Source organism: Prorops nasuta, unplaced genomic scaffold (assembly GCF_024137725.1).
Source record: "Prorops nasuta isolate Cenicafe-Biocafe unplaced genomic scaffold, Cenicafe_Pnas_1.2 PNAS00033, whole genome shotgun sequence".
NCBI lineage: Eukaryota > Metazoa > Arthropoda > Insecta > Hymenoptera > Bethylidae > Prorops > Prorops nasuta.
Window position 1 is genome coordinate 2090629 of NW_027116830.1, and position 25843 is coordinate 2116471.

The 25843-nt window shown below is 37.3% G+C and overlaps 5 protein-coding genes and 1 long non-coding RNA gene across 9 annotated transcripts; 2 read left to right on the forward strand and 4 right to left on the reverse strand.

Moving 5' to 3' along the window:
• Window positions 1-30: 30 nt before the first annotated feature.
• Window positions 31-3863, reverse strand: LOC136783275 (probable 2-oxoadipate dehydrogenase complex component E1 homolog). 2 transcript variants are annotated; one of them, XM_066743310.1, is made up of 12 exons: window positions 3479-3863; window positions 3124-3413; window positions 2332-3056; window positions 2202-2268; window positions 1954-2111; window positions 1620-1887; window positions 1355-1562; window positions 878-1290; window positions 697-817; window positions 430-618; window positions 282-367; window positions 31-221 (listed from the first exon to the last, which is right to left on the reverse strand). In XM_066743310.1, the coding sequence occupies exons 1-12, from the start codon at window positions 3594-3596 to the stop codon at window positions 114-116; spliced, it is 2751 nt and encodes a 916-aa protein (XP_066599407.1). In that variant the 5' UTR covers window positions 3597-3863; the 3' UTR covers window positions 31-113. The 2 variants fall into 2 exon arrangements, with proteins under 2 accessions (XP_066599407.1, XP_066599408.1); XM_066743311.1 differs by lacking the exons at window positions 31-221; window positions 282-367 and having other exon boundaries at window positions 458-632.
• A 115-nt stretch (window positions 3864-3978) lies between these two features.
• On the reverse strand, window positions 3979-9245 carry LOC136783301 (endoribonuclease CG2145-like). Its single transcript, XM_066743362.1, has 8 exons — window positions 7726-9245; window positions 7484-7665; window positions 6786-7409; window positions 6283-6349; window positions 5648-5974; window positions 4926-5562; window positions 4412-4856; window positions 3979-4344 (listed from the first exon to the last, which is right to left on the reverse strand). Exons 4-8 carry the CDS (start codon window positions 6338-6340, stop codon window positions 4111-4113), a joined length of 1701 nt encoding a protein of 566 aa, XP_066599459.1. The 5' UTR covers window positions 6341-6349; window positions 6786-7409; window positions 7484-7665; window positions 7726-9245; the 3' UTR covers window positions 3979-4110.
• Window positions 9246-10249: 1004 nt separating this feature from the next.
• Window positions 10250-11019, forward strand: LOC136783363 (uncharacterized). The gene is made up of 3 exons (XR_010824253.1): window positions 10250-10635; window positions 10737-10815; window positions 10893-11019. It is a non-coding gene; the product is annotated as an uncharacterized lncRNA (long non-coding RNA).
• Window positions 10898-12730, reverse strand: LOC136783359 (acylphosphatase-2-like). Its single transcript, XM_066743465.1, has 5 exons — window positions 12596-12730; window positions 12507-12523; window positions 12174-12283; window positions 11530-12071; window positions 10898-11430 (listed from the first exon to the last, which is right to left on the reverse strand). Exons 1-4 carry the CDS (start codon window positions 12642-12644, stop codon window positions 11957-11959), a joined length of 291 nt encoding a protein of 96 aa, XP_066599562.1. The 5' UTR covers window positions 12645-12730; the 3' UTR covers window positions 10898-11430; window positions 11530-11956.
• A 79-nt stretch (window positions 12731-12809) lies between these two features.
• Window positions 12810-21408, forward strand: LOC136783322 (cell growth regulator with RING finger domain protein 1-like). Of its 3 annotated transcripts, none has more exons than XM_066743409.1 (9): window positions 12810-12935; window positions 13037-13325; window positions 13426-14327; window positions 15153-15310; window positions 18443-18614; window positions 18734-18875; window positions 19016-19123; window positions 19648-19883; window positions 19985-21408. In XM_066743409.1, the coding sequence occupies exons 3-9, from the start codon at window positions 14230-14232 to the stop codon at window positions 20199-20201; spliced, it is 1131 nt and encodes a 376-aa protein (XP_066599506.1). In that variant the 5' UTR covers window positions 12810-12935; window positions 13037-13325; window positions 13426-14229; the 3' UTR covers window positions 20202-21408. The 3 variants fall into 3 exon arrangements, with proteins under 3 accessions (XP_066599506.1, XP_066599507.1, XP_066599509.1); XM_066743410.1 differs by having other exon boundaries at window positions 14018-14327; XM_066743412.1 differs by lacking the exons at window positions 12810-12935; window positions 13037-13325; window positions 13426-14327 and adding an exon at window positions 14950-15084.
• Window positions 21409-22919: 1511 nt separating this feature from the next.
• On the reverse strand, window positions 22920-25798 carry LOC136783289 (uncharacterized). Its single transcript, XM_066743341.1, has 7 exons — window positions 25665-25798; window positions 25266-25541; window positions 24908-25174; window positions 24110-24832; window positions 23672-24052; window positions 23454-23597; window positions 22920-23375 (listed from the first exon to the last, which is right to left on the reverse strand). The coding sequence occupies exons 1-7, from the start codon at window positions 25728-25730 to the stop codon at window positions 23163-23165; spliced, it is 2070 nt and encodes a 689-aa protein (XP_066599438.1). The 5' UTR covers window positions 25731-25798; the 3' UTR covers window positions 22920-23162.
• Between the last annotated feature and the right edge of the window lie 45 nt (window positions 25799-25843).

Below are 25843 nucleotides of genomic sequence, written 5' to 3' on the forward strand. Positions count from 1 at the left end.
TTGTTTACAATATATACGAATATGGAATGAATGATGAATTATTTACTGCTTATTACTCTTCTTTTATTGTATGAAAAATATTCACAGTTAAACCTTATGTTAAAATAACTTTCTCATTTCATCGCGAACGATTTCTTTATCACTTCCAATGCGTTTTGTTTATGAATATTTGCGTCCCCTTCAGCTACCGATGCCATGACTTCTCGCCCACTGTACTTAAGCTAAAAGCAGTGTATTTGTTAATAATTTATTTGAATAATTTCATATTTAGCTGTACTCACACGACGTCCACACATATTTTCAAATCTAGGCTGAATAAAACTCCATGCCCCCATGTTTCTTGGCTCTTCTTGGCTCCAAATAAAGGCTAATAAATTAAATTATTAAGTGATTAAATTAATGTCTTTTACTTATAAAATGTATACTCACAGTTTGCTTGTTCATATTTCTTGAATTCTTCCATCAAATCATGAATTGGGAAAGGGCAGAGACTCTCCATTCTTATAATTGCAACATTATTTGCAGCAACTGTATCCTTGTATTCTTTGAGAGCATAATAATGCTTTCCACTTACTAAAATAATCTTCTTCACATTGGATGGATTCACATTGTCATCACCTCAAATATTTGTGCTTAATTTTGTATTTAATTATGCAAGAAAATGTGATAATTCTGCTTATTTATAAATATATTTACCAATAATATTTTTGAAACCATTTCCAGGTGCAAACTCATTGAGAGAGGAAGTTGCAGAGCTGTGCCTTAACAAAATTTTTGGAGTAGCAATCACCAAAGGTTTCCTAAAGTTTCTTAACATCTAGAATGTATGGTCAATATTATCTAAAATGAAGTCAAGAAAATAAGGGGAAATACTTACCTGTCTCCTTAATAAATGAAAATATTGAGATGGTAAAGTGGGATTAACTATGCTCATGTTAACATTATCTCCATCAGGTTTATCTTCTTTACTGTCTGTTAATTGTAAAAACCTTTCAATTCTGCAGGAGCTATGTTCAGGTCCGGCGCCGTCATATCCATGTGGTAGAAGCATTGTAAGGCCACTGTTCAGCATCCACTTGGTCTCTCCAGAGGAAATAAATGTATCAATTATAGTTTGAGCTCCATTGAAAAAGTCTCCAAACTGAGCCTCCCATATTGTCAGAGTGTTAGGAGAAGCTATGCTCATTCCATATTCAAAACCTAACACAGCTTCTTCTGATAAAATACTATTAGCTATTTCCAGTTTGCCCATTTGTTCCTCAACCATAGAATTTAAAGGAATGTAAATTTCTAAAGGAATAATAAGGGTTTACCTTTTTTTGTAAGGAAATAATTGATTAATAATTGTACTCACGTCCATTAGATTGATCAACCAACATGGCATGCCTATGTGAAAAAGTACCACGACCAACATCTTGTCCACTGATCCTGACATTGTATCCTTCATAAAGTAAACTACCAAAAGCCATTGCTTCAGCTGTGGCCCAATCCAAATTCTGCCCAGTTTCAATTTTTTTCAATCTATTATCAATGTGACTTTTCAGAAGCGTTGGATGAACAACCTTGAAAAGAGTAAAACGATTTTAAAATTGGTTCAATATTTTTCAAAATAGACATACCATTCCTTCTTTCACATAAACACTTCTATTTCCAACAAACTTTAGTAGATTTGTATTTACTCCGGTATCCCAAGAAGTTACAGAATCATCAGCTTGTTTAAATGTTGACCACTTGTTGGTGAAATAGGAAGGACTAGGTACGTATTCGTCAGTTTTCTTCAAGGCTGTATTGAGCGATGACCAATAATCATCTACGATTTTTTTACCCTCTTCCAGGCTCAGAATTTTTTCCTCTGCCAAGGCTAGAAGATATGAGTCCGGTACAGATCTTCAATAAAGCAAATTAATTATTTTCATAAACCATCTCTTACGAGACCACTTAAATTTTTCTCACTTTCGATTTTGTATAATTTTATAAATAAGAGGATTCGTGAAGGAAGGATCGTCCAGTTCATTATGGCCCCATCGTCTAAAGCAATTCAAGTCAATGAAAACATCTTTTCTAAACTTTCTTTGATACTCAAATGCTAGCCTTGTAGCACCCACGAGCATCTAAAATGATTAATAGAAAAACTCAATGAAACAATTTTCCAATAAGTGTTTCTAATGATATATTCAACAGTAAGAATAAAATCTATTCACTTCTGGATAATCGCCGTTCACGTGAATTACTGGCGCAGAAATAAATTTTGCCAAATCAGTGCAATATCTGTAAGGAGCAAGAAAGAATTGTATTCTAATGATTAAATAATTTCAATTTATTCATTATTACCTTGATGATCTTCCTCTTTCAGCTGGAGTAGTAAAGCCCACCTGATTGTTAACAATCAAATGAATAGAGCCTCCAATTTCAAAATGTGGTGCTCCTGAGAAGGCCAAACATTCCTGATTGACTCCTTGTCCAGTATAAGCTGCATCGCCATGAATTTGGACGTTTAAAATTTTATCGCTCCACCACCCATTCTCATTATTACCGTAGGCAGCTTCATTAACAGCTTGCATACTGCCTCTAGTTTTACCCATCCCAACAGGATTAACAGCTTCCAAATGAGAAGGGTTCCTCAGCATCGTCACATGAAGACTTTTGTTATCAATCGTTAAATCCGTTGAAGAGATCAAATGACTCACGACATCCCCAGATGAAACTACGTCATCAGGGAACTCAGAGGAACCACGAACCTTCCTGAAGACTTTCTCCGGTGGCATATTCAACATTCCCGTTAGAAGATTTAAGCGACCTCTATGAGGCATACAGAGGACGATCTCTTGCAAATTTTCTTGACTAGATAATTGAAAGAGCTCGTAAAAAAATGCCATCATACTCTCAGCTCCTTCCCCACCGTATCTCTTTAAACTAACAAATTTTAGAGCCAGAAAATTGTCAAATGCCTGACTCTTCAGCATCTCCGTAGCGATGTTAATCTTGGTACGGGTATTTAAATCCTCCAATAAATATTTTTCAGATGCTTCAGCGAACCATTCACGTTCTTCTTCCGTCTAACAAAGTTTTTATTATATTTAGTATAATTATTAATAACACAATACAAAGAAATTAAGATTATACCTCCAAATAACTAAATTCTAGTCCAGTTTTAGTCGAGTAAACCATCTTTAAAAAATTCAACCCATCTTCCACTGTACCACTCTCTTTAACAGTATTTAAGATTCCTTCAAAAGTGATAACTTCCTGTAAGTTGAGTCTAAATTCTTCTGGCAGTAATTCCTTTAATACTTCGTTATTTTCAATAGCTATAGGATTGATGTTTGCCTGTTTGTGTGCATGGTTTCTATAAGCTGTAACTAATCTGTAAAAATTACTAAACTTGGCTCTGGTGTCCAGATACTCCTTGGGCACTACAAAACAAAATATGAATAGTGAGATAAAATTCAAATAAAAAAGAAAGGGAAAAACATTCTACCTTTATATTGCTTTTTTGGCTTAGGTCTGTGTCCATAAATTCCATTCTCACTGTGATAATATCTCTTGGCATGATTTAAACGTGGATGTTTACTGATAGAACGAATAGCAAAGTACATGACTGACGAATAGTTGAGGATGAACTAACATAAATTGCTTGTTACAGTAACTGCTACAGCCTCTCTCCCCTCCTAGCTTCACTCCCTATTATAAACACGCATCATCGTTATCATTTACTAACTTGCTACAGTCTCTCTCTACATCATCCTTATCTGTTTACGATTCTCGTGCAAGAATCATCACTCTGATTCCCCTATCTTTCCTCCCTCCCTCTCTCTTTCTTATTTAAACTTTTCTTATCAATATTTTACTGCAATGCCCTTATCGCTAAATCAAATCTATTGCTTGTAAGATACAATTTCAATCGTTCAAAAATTTACCAAACACCAAAAAATATTTTTTTAGAGCTTATCATAACTCTAAGAAATAAGTGCACCACAGAATCTCTCTTTGATTCAATTCTATTTTTAATACCATTCAAACATACAATACAACTGTGGGTCAAGGGTAGCTGAGTATTTTCGTCAACGATCACAATGATCTGGTTCTAAGATTTGAGTCTTGAAAATAAATTTAAAATTCTGGATATGCAGATCCAATGAGATCCTTGCCTCTGTATCTGAATTTATGGGTAATGATGTTAAATTTGTTTCCACCTAGAGACACAGGACAAGCTTGTTCAGGCCTTGTGAGGAAGCACACTGTATAAAGTGCCATTTCCAATTCAGGAGAGGTACCCACAAACATTGTTGTCACCGGCTTGTCAAGGTCATTGTGCTTCGTATGGATTTTTATGAGAGACGCCTTCTGCAAGGTAAAAGATGTTGAATTACGATCAGTTAATAATTAAGATCTAAGATAATTAACAACTAACGTTTCCCAAATCTTTTTTCTTTATATAGCCAAGATAATTTGCACGATGATTGGCCTCCTCGTTGCTATAGTAAATCCAGTTGTGGAGACCACTGACTTCCAAGGATCCAGCTTCATTTGGCTTCTGCTCAGCGAGGAAGACGTGCTCAAAGCCTGCACTGCTAAGTTTTCCACCTCCACGTGAGAACAGGTCAAACCAGAGCCTTCGCAGGGTATCTTTGTACTCGTAATAATCCTTTCGAACCAATTCCTTATCAGCTAAGAACCGCATCGCAGCAGACATCACATTCGTCGACAAAAATGTATCTACCAGGAGACTTTCCTCCTGCCTCTGAGCTGGATTGATGTACTCGTTCGTTCTCGTATCCAGATGATAATTATCGTAGATCGTACGAACCTTCTCTATTGTTGGAATTTGGTAAGCCTCAGCTTTCACATTGAACAGTCTAAAATGTATAATAATAATGATTTTATGTTGCAGGTGACAGAATTATTTCAATAATTTCTGAACTTACGGTTGAGGAGCTTGGTCAGTGGGGCTATTGCCAGTTGTCTCTTTTTGAAGATTAAGAGTAATGAATTGATTGGCATTGTTTTTATCCTTAATGAACAGAGCCTCTGATAATTTTTCAAGGTCCTCATCAGTGACAGATTTTCCTTTGCTGTAAGTTGGATTGCTGGAGTAGACTTTTCCATTACCAGTACTACTAGTAGCTGTTGTTTGAGATGGTCTAGCAGTGGTTCTTGGATTATTTGGAATGTTTGGATAATTTTCACCTCCATTCAAGGATCCATGGTTGCCTGCAGTATTCCCAAATCCAGGGCTGTCTAACGATCCTTGAGATCCTCTTCTAGATGTAGGAGTTGGTGAACCAGGTCTGGTACTAGGTACATGTGAAGCAGGTCTACTGGTAGGTATTTGTGAACCAGATCTGGTTGCAGGAGTGGGTGAGCCAGGTCTGCTACCACCACCAGCCACCTCAGCCCAGCTCCTCTCTCCTATAGGAGATCCAGGAACATTGGAGATACCTCCAGGAACATTTGGTCTATTTCCTGAAGTCAATGGTGGTTTTACTGTCGTTGAGGTCGTCGTTGACGATGGCCTTGACGCAACAGTTGACGTAGGTACTCCACCAAATTGATTACGGTTCCCTGAAAGAAAATAAATGTATAACAACTCTGTTTGTCATGTATTCTAATTTACAAAAAATTTATTTTTCAGTTTTGTAAATATTACCTTGGGGATCAGGAGCTGGTGAAGGTTGTTTGGGTTTGTTTTCTCCAGCACCAGTAAGGTCAATGGCCCAATCTCGATATCCTTGATTGCCACTTCGATTATTTCCTGGCAAATCAAGACCAACCTCGGTTCCAGGACTAGGCTTACGTGGAAGACTCTGTCTCCTGGTGTCTACAGCCGTTGGTCCTACGTTGTTGCGCAAGGTCGTTGTTCTTGAGGACACCGTTGTCGATGACACAGTCGAGCTTACATCACCCAAGGGTGGTTCTATAGTTGTTGTTGTTGTAGGGTCCTTTTTCCAAAATTTCCATCCTGCTTCAGTTTGACCTTCAAAAAGATCAATATCATCAGTGAACCATTTTGATCGTGTAATATTTTCCTTTATTTGTTCTCCAAAATGTCTACTCTACAATTTTTGCTCTCAATTAAAAATTACGAAAGCAAGTGTCACGAGTGATTTAGGTCGATGGAACGTTAGACTTCAACTATCAGATCTCGTGACCTTTGACACGTGCAACGCCAGTATTATTGTGTCTACACCCATTCGAATCTAGTTTATACCAAGACTGGATTCTTCTTTCTCGTTAGAAAGAGAGAGCGAGATAAAACAAGTTGAAGAAGCTGTTTTCTCTCACCTGTGTGGAGAAGGAATATTACAGCTAGAGAAAGACAAAATGTCATCCTTGGTTTCATGGTCGGGCACTGCAAGAAAAAGATTTAAGAATGAACGTGACATACGTGTAAAATTTGCATAATTTAATGCGATATGGCTTGGAATGTGAACAAAAATTTTGGGTTTGATGTAGATAAGCTGGTTTAAATTGTGAAGTGAAATTTTTAAATAAGCTCCAAATAAGTGGAATAATACTTAAATGAATATATAACGTTGAAAATGGAGAAATTAATTAAAAGAGAATTTTTGAGATACAGAGAAACATAAATTTCTTCTCAGACTCATATAGTGAAAACAAGAAAAAGATTGAAATATTAGTATAAAGCACTCTGAAGCAATATATTTTTCTCCATTGAATAACATTTGATTGAAAATGAAAATAAATTTTTGGAGGAGCTCCAATTACTTAAAGCAGTTTTAAAATGAATTTAACGAGTTGAAAAATGAAACTGAAATTTGACTTACTAAATTGAAGGAAGAATGATACAAGTGTGAGTTGTGCGTTAAGCTGAGATTAAGACTGACAGTCTTGAAGTTCTGCGCAACATTTTATTGGCTCTTTAAAGATCTTGGTTCGACCTCCCATTGGACGCTTTGGCCAAGGCCGGGAGGCTTCAATGCGAAGGTGACTAACATTTCCATTCTCACATTAATTAATTCGACTAACACAAATCTTTTTCTACCATTCCAGTAACAGCGCTAACTTAAGACTATTATAGAAAATCTGGACCAACCAGTCAAATTAAAGTTCATGGTCATTTTCAGTTTATTTCAACTTAGGTTTATTAAGCTCTCTCTCTCTCTCTCTCTCTCTCTCTCTCTCTCTCTCGCACACACACACACGCACACACACATGCACAAACATTCATTCTGTTTCTTTCTGTCCATCTCTCTCTACATGACAGTGATCGTGACAAAAACTATATACAAATTACATACATAATATCGTTACTGTCAAAGAGATTTTAACAAGGGGAAAAAGATTGAAGCCCACAGCAAAAGAAGTACGATTAACAATAGGATAGCTCTGCTTCGAAATTTGTCCCAACCAACCAACACGTATTTAACTTTTCTATCTTGCAAACTGAACTATAAAAGAGAAGTATTAATTCGATTAAATATTCTTACAAAATTAATTCTCGCTTTAAAGTAAACATACATACACAATTGTCCCTATCATCATCCTGCTGTAATTTTTCAGTGCTCGAATTCTCTCTCATCTGAATTGGTTTCTCTTTACAATTTGGACAATCGTCCAAACGCTTGCTTTCAGTTTTAACCAAGACAGCGATTGACGCGTAATTTGACGGGCCGGCAATTTGATCCTCCTCCAACCTGCCTCCCCCTAAACAATAAAGTTTAATTTAATCTTTTTCTGATAATCAGACAAAACTCTTGAAATTACCCTCTTCCTTGTCCCGATTTAGAGTAATTCTGTCGCAGACTAGGATTTAAGTTGGAAATAGAAAAATTTGCCAGGAACATTTTTTAACAGCCAAACGCCTTCATTTTTTTTTGTTTATTTATCGCGTATAATAAACAGACAGATTCAGCGTAGTTAAATAATTTAAGAAGGTATTTGACTGTAACCATTATTTACAATTATTTGTTTTATATATAAAACGTAGATTAGAATTACGTATGTGTACGCTTAGGGACCCTTTTGCGTCATAAAACAAAGATTAGGGTGGTATTTCGAATTAAGGTGGAAGCAAAGAACTGTCGTGCAAGAAATGACGTAACATAGATAAAGTAATCATACCGTAACGAAACTGCTGAAATAAATCCATGTTTTGAGATTAAGACTGTCATAAGTATATAGTAATAAGCTACTCTCTGTTTTCAGCTTTACACATAAATATTGCAGTTTAAACTTTATAACAAACGTAACATAAACTCAATACACTTCTGTGTGTATTTCGAGTTACGCATATATAAACACACACACAGAGTGCTTAATTTCTATAATAAACATAACATATATAACATCTATGTATATGTTAAGAATCTTGGTATCAACTGCATTTAGTAGACTACTGTTGAGTAATAATAAGCGATGTATGTTAACATCCCACAATTTAAATTAATGGTAGTAGAATTTCAATAAGAATCACTCAACAGAGTTGCACAATGCTATTCTCGAATGAGCGCACAATCATCGATTCAGGTTTGCTTAATAAGTGTACCTTGATAGGTACAGTCATCCTGTTTATACAGAAAATTAAAAAAAATCATATAACGACCATATTTACACACACATCCCTTAAACTCTTTTCAGACTTAAGGAAATTTTCAGTCGAGTTTACTCAAAATTTGTATAAAGTTTAAGAAGAGCCTTTACAATCAATTATGACTCTTATCCAAGTTGCTTAAACTCACTTAATTTCAAAATAGTTGTCTATGAAGTTTAGCTCCTTTCTTAATTTTACAAAACCTGGTTGTACTTTAGATTCTTTACATGTTAATAGAATCTTTAACAATATTGCACAAAGTATAGTTTATCACGTGAACATTTTTTGAGTACTGCTAACAATATAGCTTAGTATTTGTTAGAATGATAATTTGCACTAACACGAACTCCTTTAAATAAGTAATGTTAACGTGTTAGCAGATTTATCGCTTGTTGGAAGATGCTTATGAACTAAAATGCATGTTTTGCGTTTAATATATAATTGCTCATGTAGCAAAACTGGTTGTAATAATGTCAAAACGACAAAATTTTAGGATATTCTGGTGTTATTGCGATCAATTTTGCCTTTGAGTTTGAATGCACTTTACAAGAATGCAACTGGAATAAATGCTTTTTCGTAATATTAAATTTAAGGTTCATAGGTGAACGTTGATGGTTCGCTAAAAATCCCGCTGGACGAGCTTCTATGCTGAGGACTTTCGGTGTCACCGGAAGTGGTTGCGGTAACGGTTAGATAATTTGTTTTTGGGCAAGGACAGCATAAATGACGATCCAGAAGATAAGTGCGACGATGATGGAGACGAGAAAGGTCGTTTTTAATCCATGCCAAGGACTTTCAGAATGTATCGATAGTCCAGAATTGTTTTTACAATTGGCATTTTTGCAGACGTCGTCACTGCTCCCTCCAGCGGTCGATGCTGTCCCAATCGGCTGTTCGATCTTCACTACCGACAGTTCCGTTCCAATATACTCGTCCTTCAACTCCAGCTTGGAGCTATTCTCCACAATCTGCAAAAATCAAATCAATTAATACACAGAAATTCCAACGTTGTACTGTCATGCATTAGGAAAACATGGTTTTCATGTATAACGTGTATATTCTTTTAATGTTTCTCACTAGATAAGGTTAAACACGAACGCTGCGCTTCCTATCGCGTTCCTCCCGCCTCTTGGCATAAATTACCGATTACTCAACAGTCTAAGGCATTGCCTGACCATTATTGACCACGCAACAAGCCGCTTTTTATTTTTAATACGGAAATCATCACCTGCGTTAATTAAAAATATTGATAAAATTTTTTGCAAGAAATGCAGAAGAAAAGTGTTGATCGTTGGATCGAATGATTTATTTATGGAACGAGAATCCTCGAAGGACGCAATAACAGCGAGCACCAGGTGAATGCACGTTGCTCTTTACAGGTGAAAGGAGGTTCTGCATCTCGAATAATATAGGCAACCTCGCAGAATCTTGTTTTCTCCACACAAATCGATCCCATCCATTTTGCGTTCTTTTCCTATACAGTAGTACTTCTCATTCTGATACAATACAAATATCAACAATGAAGATTTTTCTAAGATAGAAAACCCTAAAGATAAGATTATATGAAATCTCTCGATGTTTTTACGATACGATTCGAAAGACTCGTTCAAAACAATTTCTGTGAATAGCAGAAAGCATCTAACCAAAAAGAACTTACTCGGCAAGAAACTGGCTCGTGCTCACAATCACTGTTGACGTCCATAATTTTTCACTCGGTCACGCGTCATTCGAGAACATAACTCTATCTGTGAGTTTATAGGTATGTATACACGTTTGTTTCGCCTGTATGTACATATGTGTAGATTGAACGAATTGAGATATTAAGAGATGCGAGAGGAAGTTGGTGTCTCTTTTAGTAAGGTTCTGTAAGAGAGGGGATACGATCTTGCGTGTGATAATTAATAATAGGCATGGCAGGATTCAAACGAGACGAGAGGTTATGAGCACGTACCCACGGATGGTGAAGGATGAAACGCGTGCACCGGTGCTATGCGAACTGACCACGATTCAGTATTCCCCCGTCACCTTATCGCAAATGCTCATTATCAACATCGACCCCTGATCCACCTTATCTTACTTCCTCGGTGCGCCTTAAAACATTCTGCGAGCACCTGCTGCGCTACTGATACTCCTCACACGTAAAGAACACGATTAAACAAAATGTTTACCACTGACGTTATTCCAGGAAACCTGCCATGGATAAACACGTGCAAAAACAAACTACCCAGTCGGGATGTACATGTGTACCTAAAATACTTGGAAAGGTAATTCTTCAACTATGCTACAAGCGCATATAAAATTGTACTATATATAATTGTATTATATTACATTCTCTTCATAGATACACAATTTGTCGATCAGTAATACATATATCTTTTGGAAAAGAGAAATTCGGCCTGTCCAAAAATAAGATGGTGAAAGCTAGAACGTTGATAGAGTTCCGTGGCGCATTTATAAAAGGATATTGTCGAGATCATGTTATGAAGATTTTTCCCGGTTCGTTGAGAGAAAATCTGAGATTAATCGAGTTCCAAGAATCAAGCTGATTTTTACCTGTTGTGGCTGCCATGTGTGCTTGAAGAAGCTCTTGAAACAACTCACATTCGACGGCATTGTTATTATGGCTTGTGCAATAGTTAAAAATATGAATTCCAGACTCTGTCGTGCCACGACGGACCCGGAGTCTTATTTACATGCCGGAAGATATGAGCCAATTTGCTGCTGTCTCGTCCGGCGACTGATTGCACTCCCGGCTCATCCTCTTATCTTCCAATTCACCACTCACAGTAATCCTACACTTGTGCAAAGGATCCTTCGATATCCACAATATTATTTACTCGTTAACACTTACGGGAGAAAGTGAGAAATCTTGATGGAAACTACAAAAAGGAATCGTAGTGGAATAAAGAGAGAGAGAGAGAGAGAGAGAGAGAAAGAGTGAGAGAAAAAGAAACAGAATCAAGGGAGAAGACTCTTACTTAGGTAGTTCTAGCTTGAATATCGATTAACGAGTTTTTTGGTAAAAAATCCTTGAAAAAAAGCGAAGAGCAAGTTTCCGGAGTGATCCGTGTTCGCCGCGGACTGCGACGCTAATGAATAGTCACATAACGCTCGCTGGACTACAGAGATAAATTGTGTACAGTCTGCTCAACTCTCGTGTAGGCTACATTGCTCACGCTTTCTACAAGCATTATTTCTTACAACGCTTTATTTATTCATAGTACATTGGAAATGGCAAATTTGTAATAACATAATTTCACCAAGCGTTTAATTTCAATTAATCATAAAGTACAGTTCTTAAAACTAGAAATCTTTCTAATGGGGAAACATTAACAATGATTTTCATTTGATCGATAAAAAATACATTAGGTTTTTAATTAGATTGTTGTATTCTGAAAGTAGCCATTATCGCCTGATGGAAAAATCCTTGAAAGTCAATTCTGATATTTCTCTCTCATTAGAAAATATGGCTTTATCTATAGCAGATTGGGGGCTGCCTACCTTTTGCAACCAGAGCTTCCTGTAAAATGGATTTTTCCATTTATGAATATCATTGTTAAACGGGGTTTTTACATGCTATATTTATTGAAAAACAGCCATTGTTTATATTGCAAATACTTACATTTCATCAACTTTAGACTTATCACCCTGCAATTGTCCTTTGACGGTTCCATCGTCTGTATTTCTGCACCAACCGAATAACTGCAGCTTTTGTGCCTGCTGTCTGGTATGCTTAATATTATAAATAATTATTAATATTATTTTCGAATTAAAGAATTACCTGTTTTAGAATTACAGAAAATAACTTTACCGTTCGAGAAACACATGGTTTACTACCTTACCGACATAGGAAAATAGTGACCACATATATATATCACACCTTGATTACATACGCATGTATGTTACTACAAGATTGTGATTGGAGTGAATTGCAGTAATAAATTAATAAACATACCTTTCTAAAGAACACGCCTTAAAGAAAGAGGTATCTTTTAACAAAAATCAATTGGATATAAGATAAACTGTGTTTCTTTAACAATTTACCTTGAACTCTTCCGAATACTTCAAAATCTAACCCTGCTAGCTTTGACATACTTCGTGTGTTTAGGAAAAAGAAAGATGGATGATGGTTTAATTTTTGGGTAAAATAAAAGGAAAATTTGGAATTTTGGAGGAACGAGATCTGTTAAATCTTGTAAAACTGGGATGTTTTGCAAAGCTACACAGAGGAAATACTATTAATTACAATAACGTATACCACAAATGAATTTTTTGATTTTAATATTGTGTTATCGTTCAGTCGGTAATATCGAGAGGAGTCGCTGAAAAAACAGGTGAAAACGAGGCTTAAGTCCGTCGCCATTCCGTACCTTAGGGGAGTCGCGTAAGTCGCATTTTAGCATTTTTACTTTTACCGTTTTATCCGCATTTTACCATTAGTCGGCCGACCGTTCACATATTTCTTCAGTCCTGTTTCTGTTTCAGACGTTTCAGTTTGGTTTCACAGTTTCAGTGATTCATTGAATTCAATCCAGTCCAGTTTTCAGTCTCGAATTGCTCCTGTCGTGCGAAAGACGTGTTTCTCTCAAGGGAAGTGATTGTTGGGACACGTCACGAATCCAAGAATCTTATCCAGCGATATTTCGGCTAAGAATAATCAATTCGTTCTTTGTTGGAAACTTGGACAAGATGCCAAGGGTTTTTCCATCCAAGGACGAGCTCGTTTTACTCGGTCCCTGTCCTTGCTGATCGTTCCGGCGTTTTCCGTTCTGTGGTAAAAAGAAAGGAAACAGTGTTTTCTTAAGTACACTCTTGCCAAATTTCTCTCTCTTTCTCCCCTTTCTTTTTATTTATAACTCTATCCATTTGTTCAGACACCTCCGGAGAGAATGCCACGAGAACTTTAACATTTTGCCTATCGGATATCCTTGGCAGGTTAGGACCATAAGAGTCGGCGAACCTTATCGACTCTTCCACTTCCATTCAGAACAAAAGACACGAGCGGAAAGTATTACCAAATTCCTTGTAAATTTCTAATTTGTTCGTAATTTGTGCAAAAATTGCATTGAGTAGGAGGAAGTGTGTTTGTTGAGAGTTGTCTAATTAAACGTTGTATTAAAATAGCGAAGCTTTCCCAAGTTGGGTTTTCTCGTGAAAGTTCCTTCGGCGGTTTTGAGAACTCGCTCTGTGACCTTGAGTATATATCAACAGGTTCGATTAAGAGCAAAGTATATAAAGGATTCTTGGAGGTTCGCTATAAGCGACAGACAACATTCGTGAAAGGGTGAGGGAGAGGGTGTGTGAGAGAGAGAGTGAGAGAGAGAGAGATATTAGATCCACAGGATAACTTGCAAAATAAAGCAAAAAAGAGTGTGCGTGCGTGGGAGTGTGTGTCCTCAGGATCGGTCTATGAGGCTAGATCGTGAGGAAAAATCGCAAGAATTACGGGTGATTTTGTGTTGCAAGACTCGGTAAATGAGGTTAGGTGGGGAAAGTTGTGGAAGGTAGAGGGAAGAAGGATTTACTGCGATTCCCGCGGGAGATGCAGCTGTGACGCAAAAGTACAGTCCAAGTTCGAAATTAATTTCGAACGTCGTTGGAATCGGGAGGTTTGACAGCTCGCTGTCAAAAGTGAGGTTAGGTGAGTCCGCCGGACGCCGGACGATCTCGCGGCAAACATGACAGCAATATTGGTCTCCGTGGCGGAATTATCCAACATTTTCTCCGTTCTCGCTGTTCTCATCTGTTTCTGCGGCGTGTTCCTATTCATCATGAGGTAAGTCCTGCAAATTTTCTCCGTCAATCACATTTAGAAATCAGCTGTTCTACGTCAGCTATTATTTTTAATTCTTTCAATCGACGCTAGCGCGCGCTTGCGCTAGATAGATAAATAGCAAAGCTTTCACGAAATTAAGAAGAATGATTTTTCTCTTTGCTAAAAAGAAAAGAAAAGGAGAGAAGGCAGAAATGACTCGGATTTTCTCAAGTGACACAGCTACTTTCATAGCTCATGCCGTTCCAATAGAGTCTCGAAAGTGGCCTGTGCCGCATTTCCAGAAAATCATGCACAAATCGCGCGAGAGTTATTGCTCGAATAACAAGTAAAAATGGGAGAAATCTCATGGGCTAAAAATTTTACGTAAGAGTGGCGTCAGTGATGTTTACGAAATTATGTCATTTTCGCTGGACCCTTTTTTCCTTCTCTCTGTCTCACCCATGCAAAAACAGGAAGCTTCGTTCAAGCTCTGTCGCAGTGACGGTGAGATCGATTATGGTATATTACATTGGCGATAATTCCTGCGGTTTTTCGATAACGTTATGGTGCAATTACATAAGTGCAATAAAGTCTGCGTCTGCGTCTGCGTCTGTTGGGCAGCCGATAACCCATGTAATACCTGCTCCAATGTAATACTTTTTTAGAAAGCGAGACTCCGGGCAGCATCGTGCACACTCACCGGTACACGCACACAGACGCAATGGTTATGAAAACCGTTTTAATAAAGCACCGGAGTATCGCTCATCTCCGGCCCAGAGTACGAAAGATCCTTTCAATTTTTCCGATTGTTTCGAAGCGAAACTTATCCCGTGTCGATTGTTGCAGGAACATGATAGTTCTGCGAGTTCACGGAGACGACCTGATGTTCGGGGGTGGCGCTGGTGTGATGACTCATTCTCCGAGGATCCCACAGATGGAGATGATGAAGGTCCATATTCCCTTCACCTTCAAGCTCCACGAGAGCTTTAGAAGCACCTACGCTGGTGAGTTTCATGGAGAAAAACCATGTGGCGGATTTTGCTCGCAATGACATCACAGATGACAAAAAATCCTGGTGACATCACTGAGAGCAATTTAGCTACCAAAGAAAATACGAGCTAGCCTTTTATCAACATTCCAAATACTAACAATCGTCGATCCAAACTAACACGTTTAATTGCAGATTTCATTTATGGTTGTTTTTTATCAAAGCGCTTAGAGCAGCGGCATGGAGAATCTCGACAGAATTTTCCATGTATGGATAAGTGAGTGATTAAAAAAGGCAAGGGCATGTTCGATTTTGGAATGCCATGCTCGTGCCAGGCAAAGACCGACCGTGCGGAGGCGTTGGCAAAGTTTAGTCTCGTACGTCGAGGACAGCGCACTGTTGCTGGAATACATGAATATTGCGTAACTGACCACCTAAGATTCCTCGCCTCCTCGCCTGACTCTAACACAGCGATGCAGCTGACTAAAAACCAGCTGAAAAACCAAAATTGATTTTCCCCATCCACCAAAGTTATATTGAACTTTAAGATTCTGCAAAGAGCCTTCTCTATCTTTAACTTTTCTCTTTGATTTCTAATGATTTAAACAAATTCTATTGTAGCACTCAATCCATTTGTCATTATGGTACTGTTGTTATCATTGCTATTATTGGTTTACTCGATTGAGTCAAATTCCCAACGATGGAAAAATCAGGTTTGGTCAAGGATGATCCAATTTGTTAGGAATAAAACTGGTTTTGGAGAAGAATCCCATTCCACCACCAACAACTGACTTTCTTCTGTTGGTTGATCCATGTCAAGTTCATCGGGTTCTTCAACTGGTGAAAGAAATCTGCCATGTCTCCATTACACTTTACCATCCAATTGTTCTACCTGTAATAGTGGACTCTAGCTTTTTCAGTCACACTGGAAAATTTCTACCATGCCCTGACGCAATTCCTCTAACGTTGGAGTGATTTGAACTGGGAAGATCTTGGTCCAGGTTGCGAAAGCAATTTTATGTTTGTTTGTGTATGTACATGGTGGTGAGCAGCAACAGTGACGCAATCAGCGAGACGCGAAACGATTGCAAGATCCGATTCACGAAGAAATAGGTCACAAAAGTTCGATTCCTTCGTCCCACAACGATAATTGGAACAAAAAGGGACCATAAATCATCTTTATCGAACATGCGTATGTTACATCAGAAACATCAACAGTCATCAAAGCAGATTGACTAGCTGCACACCTCTTAAAATTCATTAAGATTGCTAGATTCAAATTAAAGCTAATTGCAACTCTGTGAAAATCAAGATTTTACAATACTGATCGAAAGCATATAGTGTTTCCATGCTTCGAAGAAAGAATTTTGCAAGGTACCATACAGCAACCATATCTTAGATACAGATGAACCTTGCCATTCGAAACTATTCTCGTCAAAAATCACGAGAAACTTCGAGAACTAACGATAACTCTTATTCGTTAATACATTATGCATCATTTTTTCACGCATGACCAAAAAAGGTCATTCCTTTCCAACCAGGTAATTAATAAATTTCTTCAAATTCATACGTTGTTCATCTTGAATCCTAAATGAGCGAACCCTGGCTTTTACTTGTTTTTCGTTGTTTAGATTGACCAGATCGAGCGGAATCATCAAAATTCTCAGGTGATTTTCCAGTTTTGAGATCAGCTGTTTGGAGATACCGGCATGTTTTAATGGCCAACGTTGCTGTTGCTGTTGCTGGTGGTGATTGGCTAGCCGGCTGTGTGACTTCTGCGTGGCTTCTGACGAAATCGAACTGGCCCTGAACAAGTCGCCTTTAATTGGGCAATCGACGACGTGAGAACGCCTCATGGGAACTCGCTGGCAAAATGTCCTCGAGTCAAACCGAGTCGAGTCCCCTCTAAATTTTCCAAGGAAAATTTCATCTTTAGCTGAGAACAACGTCGAGCATTATCAGACACTTTTAAACAGTGTAATTATACATGGAATTTCCCTGAAGAGATTCACAAAGAGAGGAACGAGTGGCTAGGTAGGAGTCAGAATCTAAAGGAGGATGTCGAATGGGAAAATTCGAGAGTTTGATCGAGTGTGCGAAAAAAATATCTATTGTGGGTTGAACGAGGAAACGTCGACGAGAAAAAGGGAGAAGTTGTGCAGAGATAGACATCGATATACGGGTAGACTGGTTCGTTTTCCACGACCCGTTGCCGTAACTCTCGAACCGAAAGCGAGCGACTAACTACTACAAGGATTATGCAATCCCATGCCACGCCACGCCACACCATGCCGTTCATAATTGCTCGACAACCGGCGAACCTTGCACGCACCCAAAACTTGACAGAAAACCACGAAAATTCTGTCTGAAGTCTGGTTTGATAGCCATTGATCAATCCTCCTGGTTATACCTCTGTATGCTAATTAATTTTCGCTGTCCTACTTAATAACGGGAACACTACTGCTTGCCGAAACCGTCTCAGTTTTTGTCCTCGATCAGCAAAATCACCCAGTAGTCTAAATCTTGCTAGAATTCCTATTGACCAATATTTTATCATGCTAATGAACTATCATGCTTAGCTTTAATGATTTTCACGGCTTATCTTCGTGTTTTTTCTACTTTTTAGTATTCTTTGTTATAGAGAATTACTCAATTGTCCGTGGTTTCTCCATTGTGTCGAGCTCTCAGTATAGTTTGTTTATATTTTATTTATAACTATGTCGTCCCGAGATGCATCGAAAGACTCTAATGGGTACTAATCAGGCGCTGGTTAAATCTTCGATGGATAGAAAGCGAGACGGAAGCCTGTTAAAGCGACGAGTGTGAGTTTCAGGCTTCTAGAGCAATCCTTTCCAGATTCAGTTTGGAAAAATTGCACGCGAAAGGACTTTTTGAGCGAATAAATTTTATGTACTGGGTGCCAATCGTGCTCCGTGCCCTTTCACTGTACGCCACGATCCTCTAAACCGGTTGGTCCCCCACTTTGCGCCACTCCACAATCCCCCCCCCCCCCCACCCCCTCCCCACTTCTTCTTTCAGTAGTCAGAATTGAGAAGAAGGTTCGCAAACCCGCTCCTCTCACCATCCTATCACCATATAACCGAGGCAATTATTTTACCTGAAACTAATAAATTCATATGATTTTCAGAGGTAGAGTGCGAGGTATCTAGCCAAGTGGAGTATTCTCTGCAAGCAATTTGGGGAGTCAGCATAAGGGAATTGCACCTTGCTCTTTGGAAACCTTGGAGTACCTTGAAAGACGCCTCCTTAAATGGCACCCTACTCCAAGGACACGCGCAATATCTTACTCCACCTCAAACGTATCCTTTAAAGAAGCTACATAATTGTACAAGAATGGAGAACAAAGATATCGTTAAAGTTCAGTTTAAGATTTGGAGCAATTGAACAGCATGAAGTTTTTCTTGACTGAGAAATACAGTAGACAGCCACACGTGGAAGAAACATTGAGATTATCACTACCAGCTCCTGAACTGGAGCTAGGTACCCCGCCACGATTGTGCTATCCATTGGTGATTTTCCTGACTCGCAGAGATAACGGGGATCCTCATCCCGATGAAACGGTAAATTTCTTGTTTATAATACAATCATGAATAACTTAATTATGCGAGCTACTTTCACATATTATACATTCATAGTTGAAAGATCTTCGAGTAAAGGGGATAATAGTGGAAGGGATTGAGAAGATTTCATGATTTTGCAGGTTGCTCTGGTAAATGTCGTCCACATAAAAGACAGCGTCTGCACGTTGCCGACCTCAATACTCGCACAGTACTTGAAGCAAGCTAACGGCCAGTTGTCTTGTCTCAAGGTGAGTCCTCTCCCGTTAAGGCTCCCCACCACACCAGCTGACCATCTGGATGGATCAACGTTTCAGCTCGTACAATGATTCTCATGTTAATCAACCGATTGACACGATGCTGACGCTCTTATCAATTACAGTTCAACGATTTCCATGCTAATCGACTGTCTCGCTTCATTATCCATCTATTCAAGCTCAATTTGTCTTACTCGTTGAATCACTCGTTTAACAGAATCTATTGATTCCTTGGCCATTCTTATTCTCTGCCCACACTTGTTTGTCTTGAAATCCTTTCTTTGATGTCTCTCTGCACGCATATGAGGATTGCTGACTGACGCAATGCGTGGAGACAGAAAAAAAGGATGAAAAAAAAACAGTAAAACCTGTTTTAATTTTAGAAGTTCAGCCGAGATAAAAATATTTTTGTTGTTCATGAATAATTTAGTGTAAACGTTACCTTGAGGGTGGATATGAAGGATTTCTCCAAGAATTTCATTCCAGTTTTTGATCGAGAGCTTTTTTTTATTTTATAGCAATTGTACTTGGCGACTGGCAATTCGGCGAATTATGACGAAGGCGACATGTCCTCGGGATTGGGGTCTGCCCTAGCACTGGCAGAACCTTGTAATAATAATGGAGGAGCCGGGAGAGGTGCTCTGGTTGCCTCGGGTACCGGAGATCCTGAAGGATCCCTTTGGAACACGGCAGGAGAACAGCTTTGCGTCGTTTGCCAATATTTTCCATTGTCTCGTGCTCTTTTACCCTGCAGGTAATACAGACATCTGCGCATTTGCCAAACATACGATTTGATTAAAGATATTTTGTCTTTTCCCCATTTTTTCAATTTCATTAATTATTTATTTATTACAGGCATACGTGTATTTGTGCTTCGTGCTTTGGAAAGCTGGACCGCTGCCCGATGTGTCGCAGTCCAATAAAGAGTTATTTCTGCATCCGTGGTGAGGAGTACATGCCTCCCGAGAATGACGTGAATCCTTGTAAACAGCGCCCGACTCCTCACGGGCCGAGCCACTGGCTCCACGATTGGAACGATCGCCTCACCGACTTCCTCGGATTCGCCCGATAATTCCATCACAACTCAATATTGGACTACGCCAGAAACTGCTGGAGTAACTCTTTGTGGATTCCCAGTATTTAACCCCATGTTTCGATTGGTCGTGTATCACTGATTACTTTAAAATAGCATGTCGTAACTCTTACTACGATTCGATCACACTTCAATTAAGGAAACCAGAAATTGTAGATTATCTCGCGCGATAACTCTTACTGCATTTTGACAACAATTCAATTTTAGATCCCCAAGATCCGGAGTACAAGATAAGCCGTGAAACGAGATAACGTTTCGTATCACGAACAGCTAGCCAGGCTGAACCTTTGGATAGCTGTAAAGTATTTTTGTGCGAAAGCGATGCATTAGTCGAGCTAGATTAGATTTTTATTATCACCATTACATCTAAGCTACTATCAAATTATAAGACGTTAATGCCATTGAATTGATAACGATTGATCGTAGATTTTCTTTTCTTCTTCTTTGATTTTTTCTCATTATGTAAATAGAAACTTCATGAAAGCTTCTGACACATTAGAAAGACGAAAAGAACAAGCTTGATTAAGTTGTATATATGAGTGCATAACGTCCTATCATAATTAATAGCCTTAGACGATTATTAAGTTATTCATATTTGACTTCTAACATTCCCTCTCCTCCTTTACCCACTCCATCAAATCTTCCCAGCAAAGATTTTATTTTTCCCACGCGTTACCGTCCATTTGGTGAGAATTGATTTTTTCATAATGAAATTAAGTAGACCTATGTTTAGCTTTAATGAATCATTGGCGACTAAAATTGCGAATGTCTTACGTGCAATTGATAAGGTTTATTATTTAATTTTACAAATCTATATTAGAAATTAAGCTGTAAATACACAGACTGTGATAATTCCGATTTCTATGTGAACGCGCTTGTATCCTGAATGGAACGTCCAGATAAAACAGACGAATGACAAACATCCTGGTGAAGAAAATGTAAAACAAAATGGAGCTTCTTGTAAAAGCTACTGGCGATTCGAATTATTTGCGAATCTTGACTCTGAAAAGATACTATTATATCTATATAGAAGATGGGATTGACCGAATTTTTGTACATAACTGGAGTACGATTAAAAGTGACAAATCCTAATATTACTGTAGTTTAGAGAAAGGAACCATAATCCTAATTTATATACAATATGACGAGATAGAGTTTAGACAATGAATAAAGTTACTTGGTACAAAAACAAAAGAGATTTTTATTTTAATTGTTAAGGTAATATACTGGGCCCTATCCCATGGAAAATAATATTTTATAGCCTTCTGTTTCTATGACAGTTCTCCCTCCCCCTCCCCCTGGATCCATTTAAAACATTTTACCATTTTACTTAACTAATTTTACTTTTAGATTCCTGATTCTTGATCACAGCTGTCGTACGTATTTAGAATACATTATTTTCATTATTAATTCAGTGATTAAACTGACAAATATTTGAAGTTTTTATAGAATAATGTTTTCTTTTTAAAATCTTGCTTAACCCGTGGTCATTTAATAGTTCTTATAAGCATGTAGAGAAATAATAATATGTACTCCTGGCATTATTAATATTTATGGATATATTTTTCTTATATTCTCATATTCTATGTATTCCGTTCACATTGTTCTCGCGTTTAAAATGCTGTGACCTAGAATTTGTCGTGACCTTTTCCAACACATAACAAATACACACTTTGAAGGGCATGGAAGCTTATTCTTCATGGACTGAAAAACGTTAAACATTCTAAGGATAGCCTGTCGCCTGTTATAATGCTCAAGTGACTGATTCATTTTCAATCTTTATTCATAATATTTTAATAAAAAGTATTTATGATCATAGGAAGGAAAGATAAATAATTGATAGCTGTGAGGACCAGAAATAAGGTTAGAAGAAACAAATAAGAGTCTAAGGAATATATTAGTATTTCGGTACAAACTGTTAAAAATTTAAAAAGTACTTTTCCAACAATTTGTCATTAATCAAATATTATACATAGATAATCTTTTTTCTCTGATTTTATTAAATGATATCATGAAATTCTTTTTCAGGTTATAAGAAACAAACTGCCATTATGCTCTTCACCAACAATCAGCTCTTCTGACTTATAGTAAACTTTGATTTTTATACAAAGGACTGAGTTTTTAAATAGTTCCTGTTTTATATAAATACTGTATCAACATGGCTGGTAGCAGTGAGCTTTGGATACAATGTTTTACATGTTGCCTTACCGAACAGAGGAGCAATAATTCCAGACAAAGACCTCAAAGGTTGAGGATAGACAGAAGTATGATTGGAGTACCAACCAACTTTAGACACACAGCTCATATCAGTAGCGGAGATTTTAACAACTCTGAGCTATCAAGTTTACAGGCACAACTACAAAGAAAAGGCGGCTATGATACTTCCTATGGAGTTAAGGTATAGAAAGAATTTTCAAGCTAATAATACAATGTCTAAATTATGGGTAATGATTTCTTTTTAGGCATGCTAAACATTTTAGCTCTAGACTGATATATAAAAGTGATCTTGTGCTAATAGAAAGATCGAATTTTCATCTTCGCACATAAAACAAAAACTTACTACTTCCTGCTTTTTGGATTTAACAATTGTGATCTCTAATCGGGATTACCGATTGCAATAATGTGAGCTTTTTTATTATACCGTGAGTGACCATGTTTTTATATACTTATTGCATTTAATAATAATAATAAAAATACTTTGATATTAGAAATAAACGTATACATTTATTTTTTTGAAATGATACCTATATGCTACACATTTAAATAGAATATATTAATGAAATTAACATAGATAGAAATATAAGCTTATGCAAAACGACACTCAGGTTTAATTGAAATATTTTTGTGTGGATTTTATAAGTTTGCTTTGGAGAAAAATTAAATTAGTATTTGTTTAATTCCTTTTTATGTATAGCAGGCTCAAAATATCCTCCGTTTCCACTACCGACGATTTGGCAGCGGTGGTGGAAAAGGTATAAAAATTTCCAAGCTATTGCTTTCTTCCAGTTCTGTCCATCCCATATACCAATTATTACATTCAGACAAACCTTCTGCACTTTTTTTCTTACAAGAACACAAGTCGAAAATGCGCTGTAAATGCTTGCAATACTGTTTTACATAGTTCGAGACCTGGGAAGTTAATTGTGAACAGCCCTGTAAAGAAGAATTAAATAAGAATTATTTTTTACCATCTGTAAAAGAAAAGAGATAATCCGAGAAAATTTGTATTGCCTTTAAGTTGAGTCCTCTGAGTCGTTGTAATCTTTGTGTAATATAAAGAATCCCGATATCCGATATATTACAGCACCGGCTTAAGTTTAATTTCTCAATGGCTGGACTATTTCTTGTTAAGTGATCCAAACCAACGTGTGTAATCTATAAATAGAAAGAGTTCTCGTTAAACCTCATCTTAAGTATTTTTGATAAATAATGATTTATTGTATTTTTACCTGCTGGCACTTGCTCAAGTCAAGTACCCTCAATTCTTTAAAAGCAAAGGCGTACTTTAAACTGACATCGGTGATCTTGTTACATCCCGAAAGATCCAATTCTTGAAGGCCACGCAGCCTCAACATCGAAAATCCTTGTGAATGTTTAAACTCGGAAGGTGCTTCATACGCATTCTCATGTAAATTTGCCATCTCCTCCTCCATATATGAACATGCACTTGTTGGGAATCTTGTTTTATCTTCAGAAAAACTTTCTGTGTTACCTCCCCCAGAATTATTAGACGACATACCAATCCTCATGCCTGTTAAGCCAGCGTCAGTTATTTTGCCGGAATGGCTTATTTTTAAAATCCGAAGGAAGATGAGATTCTTGAATATCATCTGTAAATGATAAGAAATTCAATCCACTCATGATCAATTGATTTTTGTTAAACCTACTTGTATAGTTCTGTCCGTAACCGCATTAAAACTATACCCAACGTCCAAGACCCTTAAATTTTTGTATCTCAAACTTATACATTCTATTGTACTATCGTCTAAACGGAGAGCCCTCGCGTATAAAGCTTTTAGATTATCCATAGAATTTTCCTTCTTCAGCTTTTCATAGATTTTCTCGGATCTTTCAGGTTGTTGAAGTTTATCTATGGCTTCGAAACATTCCTCACCAAGAATTCCTCTAGAAATGCTCCCTCCTGTTAACTGCTCGCATTCGGAAATGTCTAACGCTTTAAGTTTTTGTAAGGAAAATATCCTCTGTACTCCATGGTCGGTGACGCTTCGACATCTTCTCATTTTAAGGACTTCTAAATTTTGTAAGGTACATATTTTTAAAAGACTGGCATCGGTTAATCTGCTACAAAAACTGACATCAAGAACTTTAAGCTGATTCTGATGTTGAGTCAGTACGTGAAACCCATTGATTGTTAACTGATCACAGGCTCTCAATCTTAAACTTTCTAGTTTCAATCCTGCCGTGCGAGATAAACTGGAAAGTGCAGTACCGTCCATCATTGTGTAACCAAAATCAAGATGCTTTAATCTGTCTGAACAATGAGATATATAGTGCAAAATGTTTATAAAAGTAAAAATTGACTCTGAAGCATACGATCCATCATTATTCTTTGGATAAAACTTTTTATGGAGCCCACTGTGAAAGGATACCTATGGTGAATCAATTGTATTTATATTAATTTGTAACTAACATTTTATAATGATTTTAATAAAAGTAAGATTCACCTGGCATCCTGTTAAATTAAGTGATATCAATTTTGGACAAATTGCAACAAATCTATTGAAAAGAACATCACTAAGGTATCGATTGTCAGCTAAGGTAAGCTCCCAAACATTTTGGAGTTTTTTAGATAATTCTATTACATCTTTCCCATCATCTAACAGTCTTCCAGACATAAGACATTCTCTGCATTGACTGATACATAACGTTTCCAGACTTTTACAACATTTTAGAATCTCAACAAGCGTCTTTTCGCTTAAATCACAGCTCATCTATATAGTTTGTAGTACAAAATTTCTTTTTTATTGTATTAATGAAATTTACTCATGTTAGAAAGCTTTGTTTTTTTTTTGTTATTCCTACCAGCATAAGACTCTTCATGTGAGAGCCAAACCTTTGCCATAACACAGTATCCCCCCTGACTTCAACCTTCTTAAAAATAAAATGAAAGAACAGACGTGTTGATTGCTGCAGCATCTCTAATACTTGATTAGTATCATCTATGCCATCCCTGCCTATTACCAGAACTTGTTGATCTATGAATCTTTTATACAAGGAAGCTTCCCGCCAGACTTTGTTCACCAAACCAGCTGCCATTCTGTCTGATACATTTAGGTATGACATAATGTGAATAATTACCTAAAATTCAATAGACAATGAACTAATACAAGGATAATTTATTTGAAAAGTTTAATTTATATATTTTATTTTAGATGATTTTGATGCAATTGTATGTAGAATAATGGAATAAAGGAGGCTTACATCAATAGGTAGATAAATGTCAACTACTGAGGAACTTTTCTCTTTTGGATTAATAGAATCCGTCATTTTTGCAGTTAATTTACAGCATGAAGTTTATTCGTTCTGGGACATTGACGTTTCCTGGGAAATCATATGGATTCGATGATAACTCCCGTGTAGTTATCAGAGCGATTAGCTGA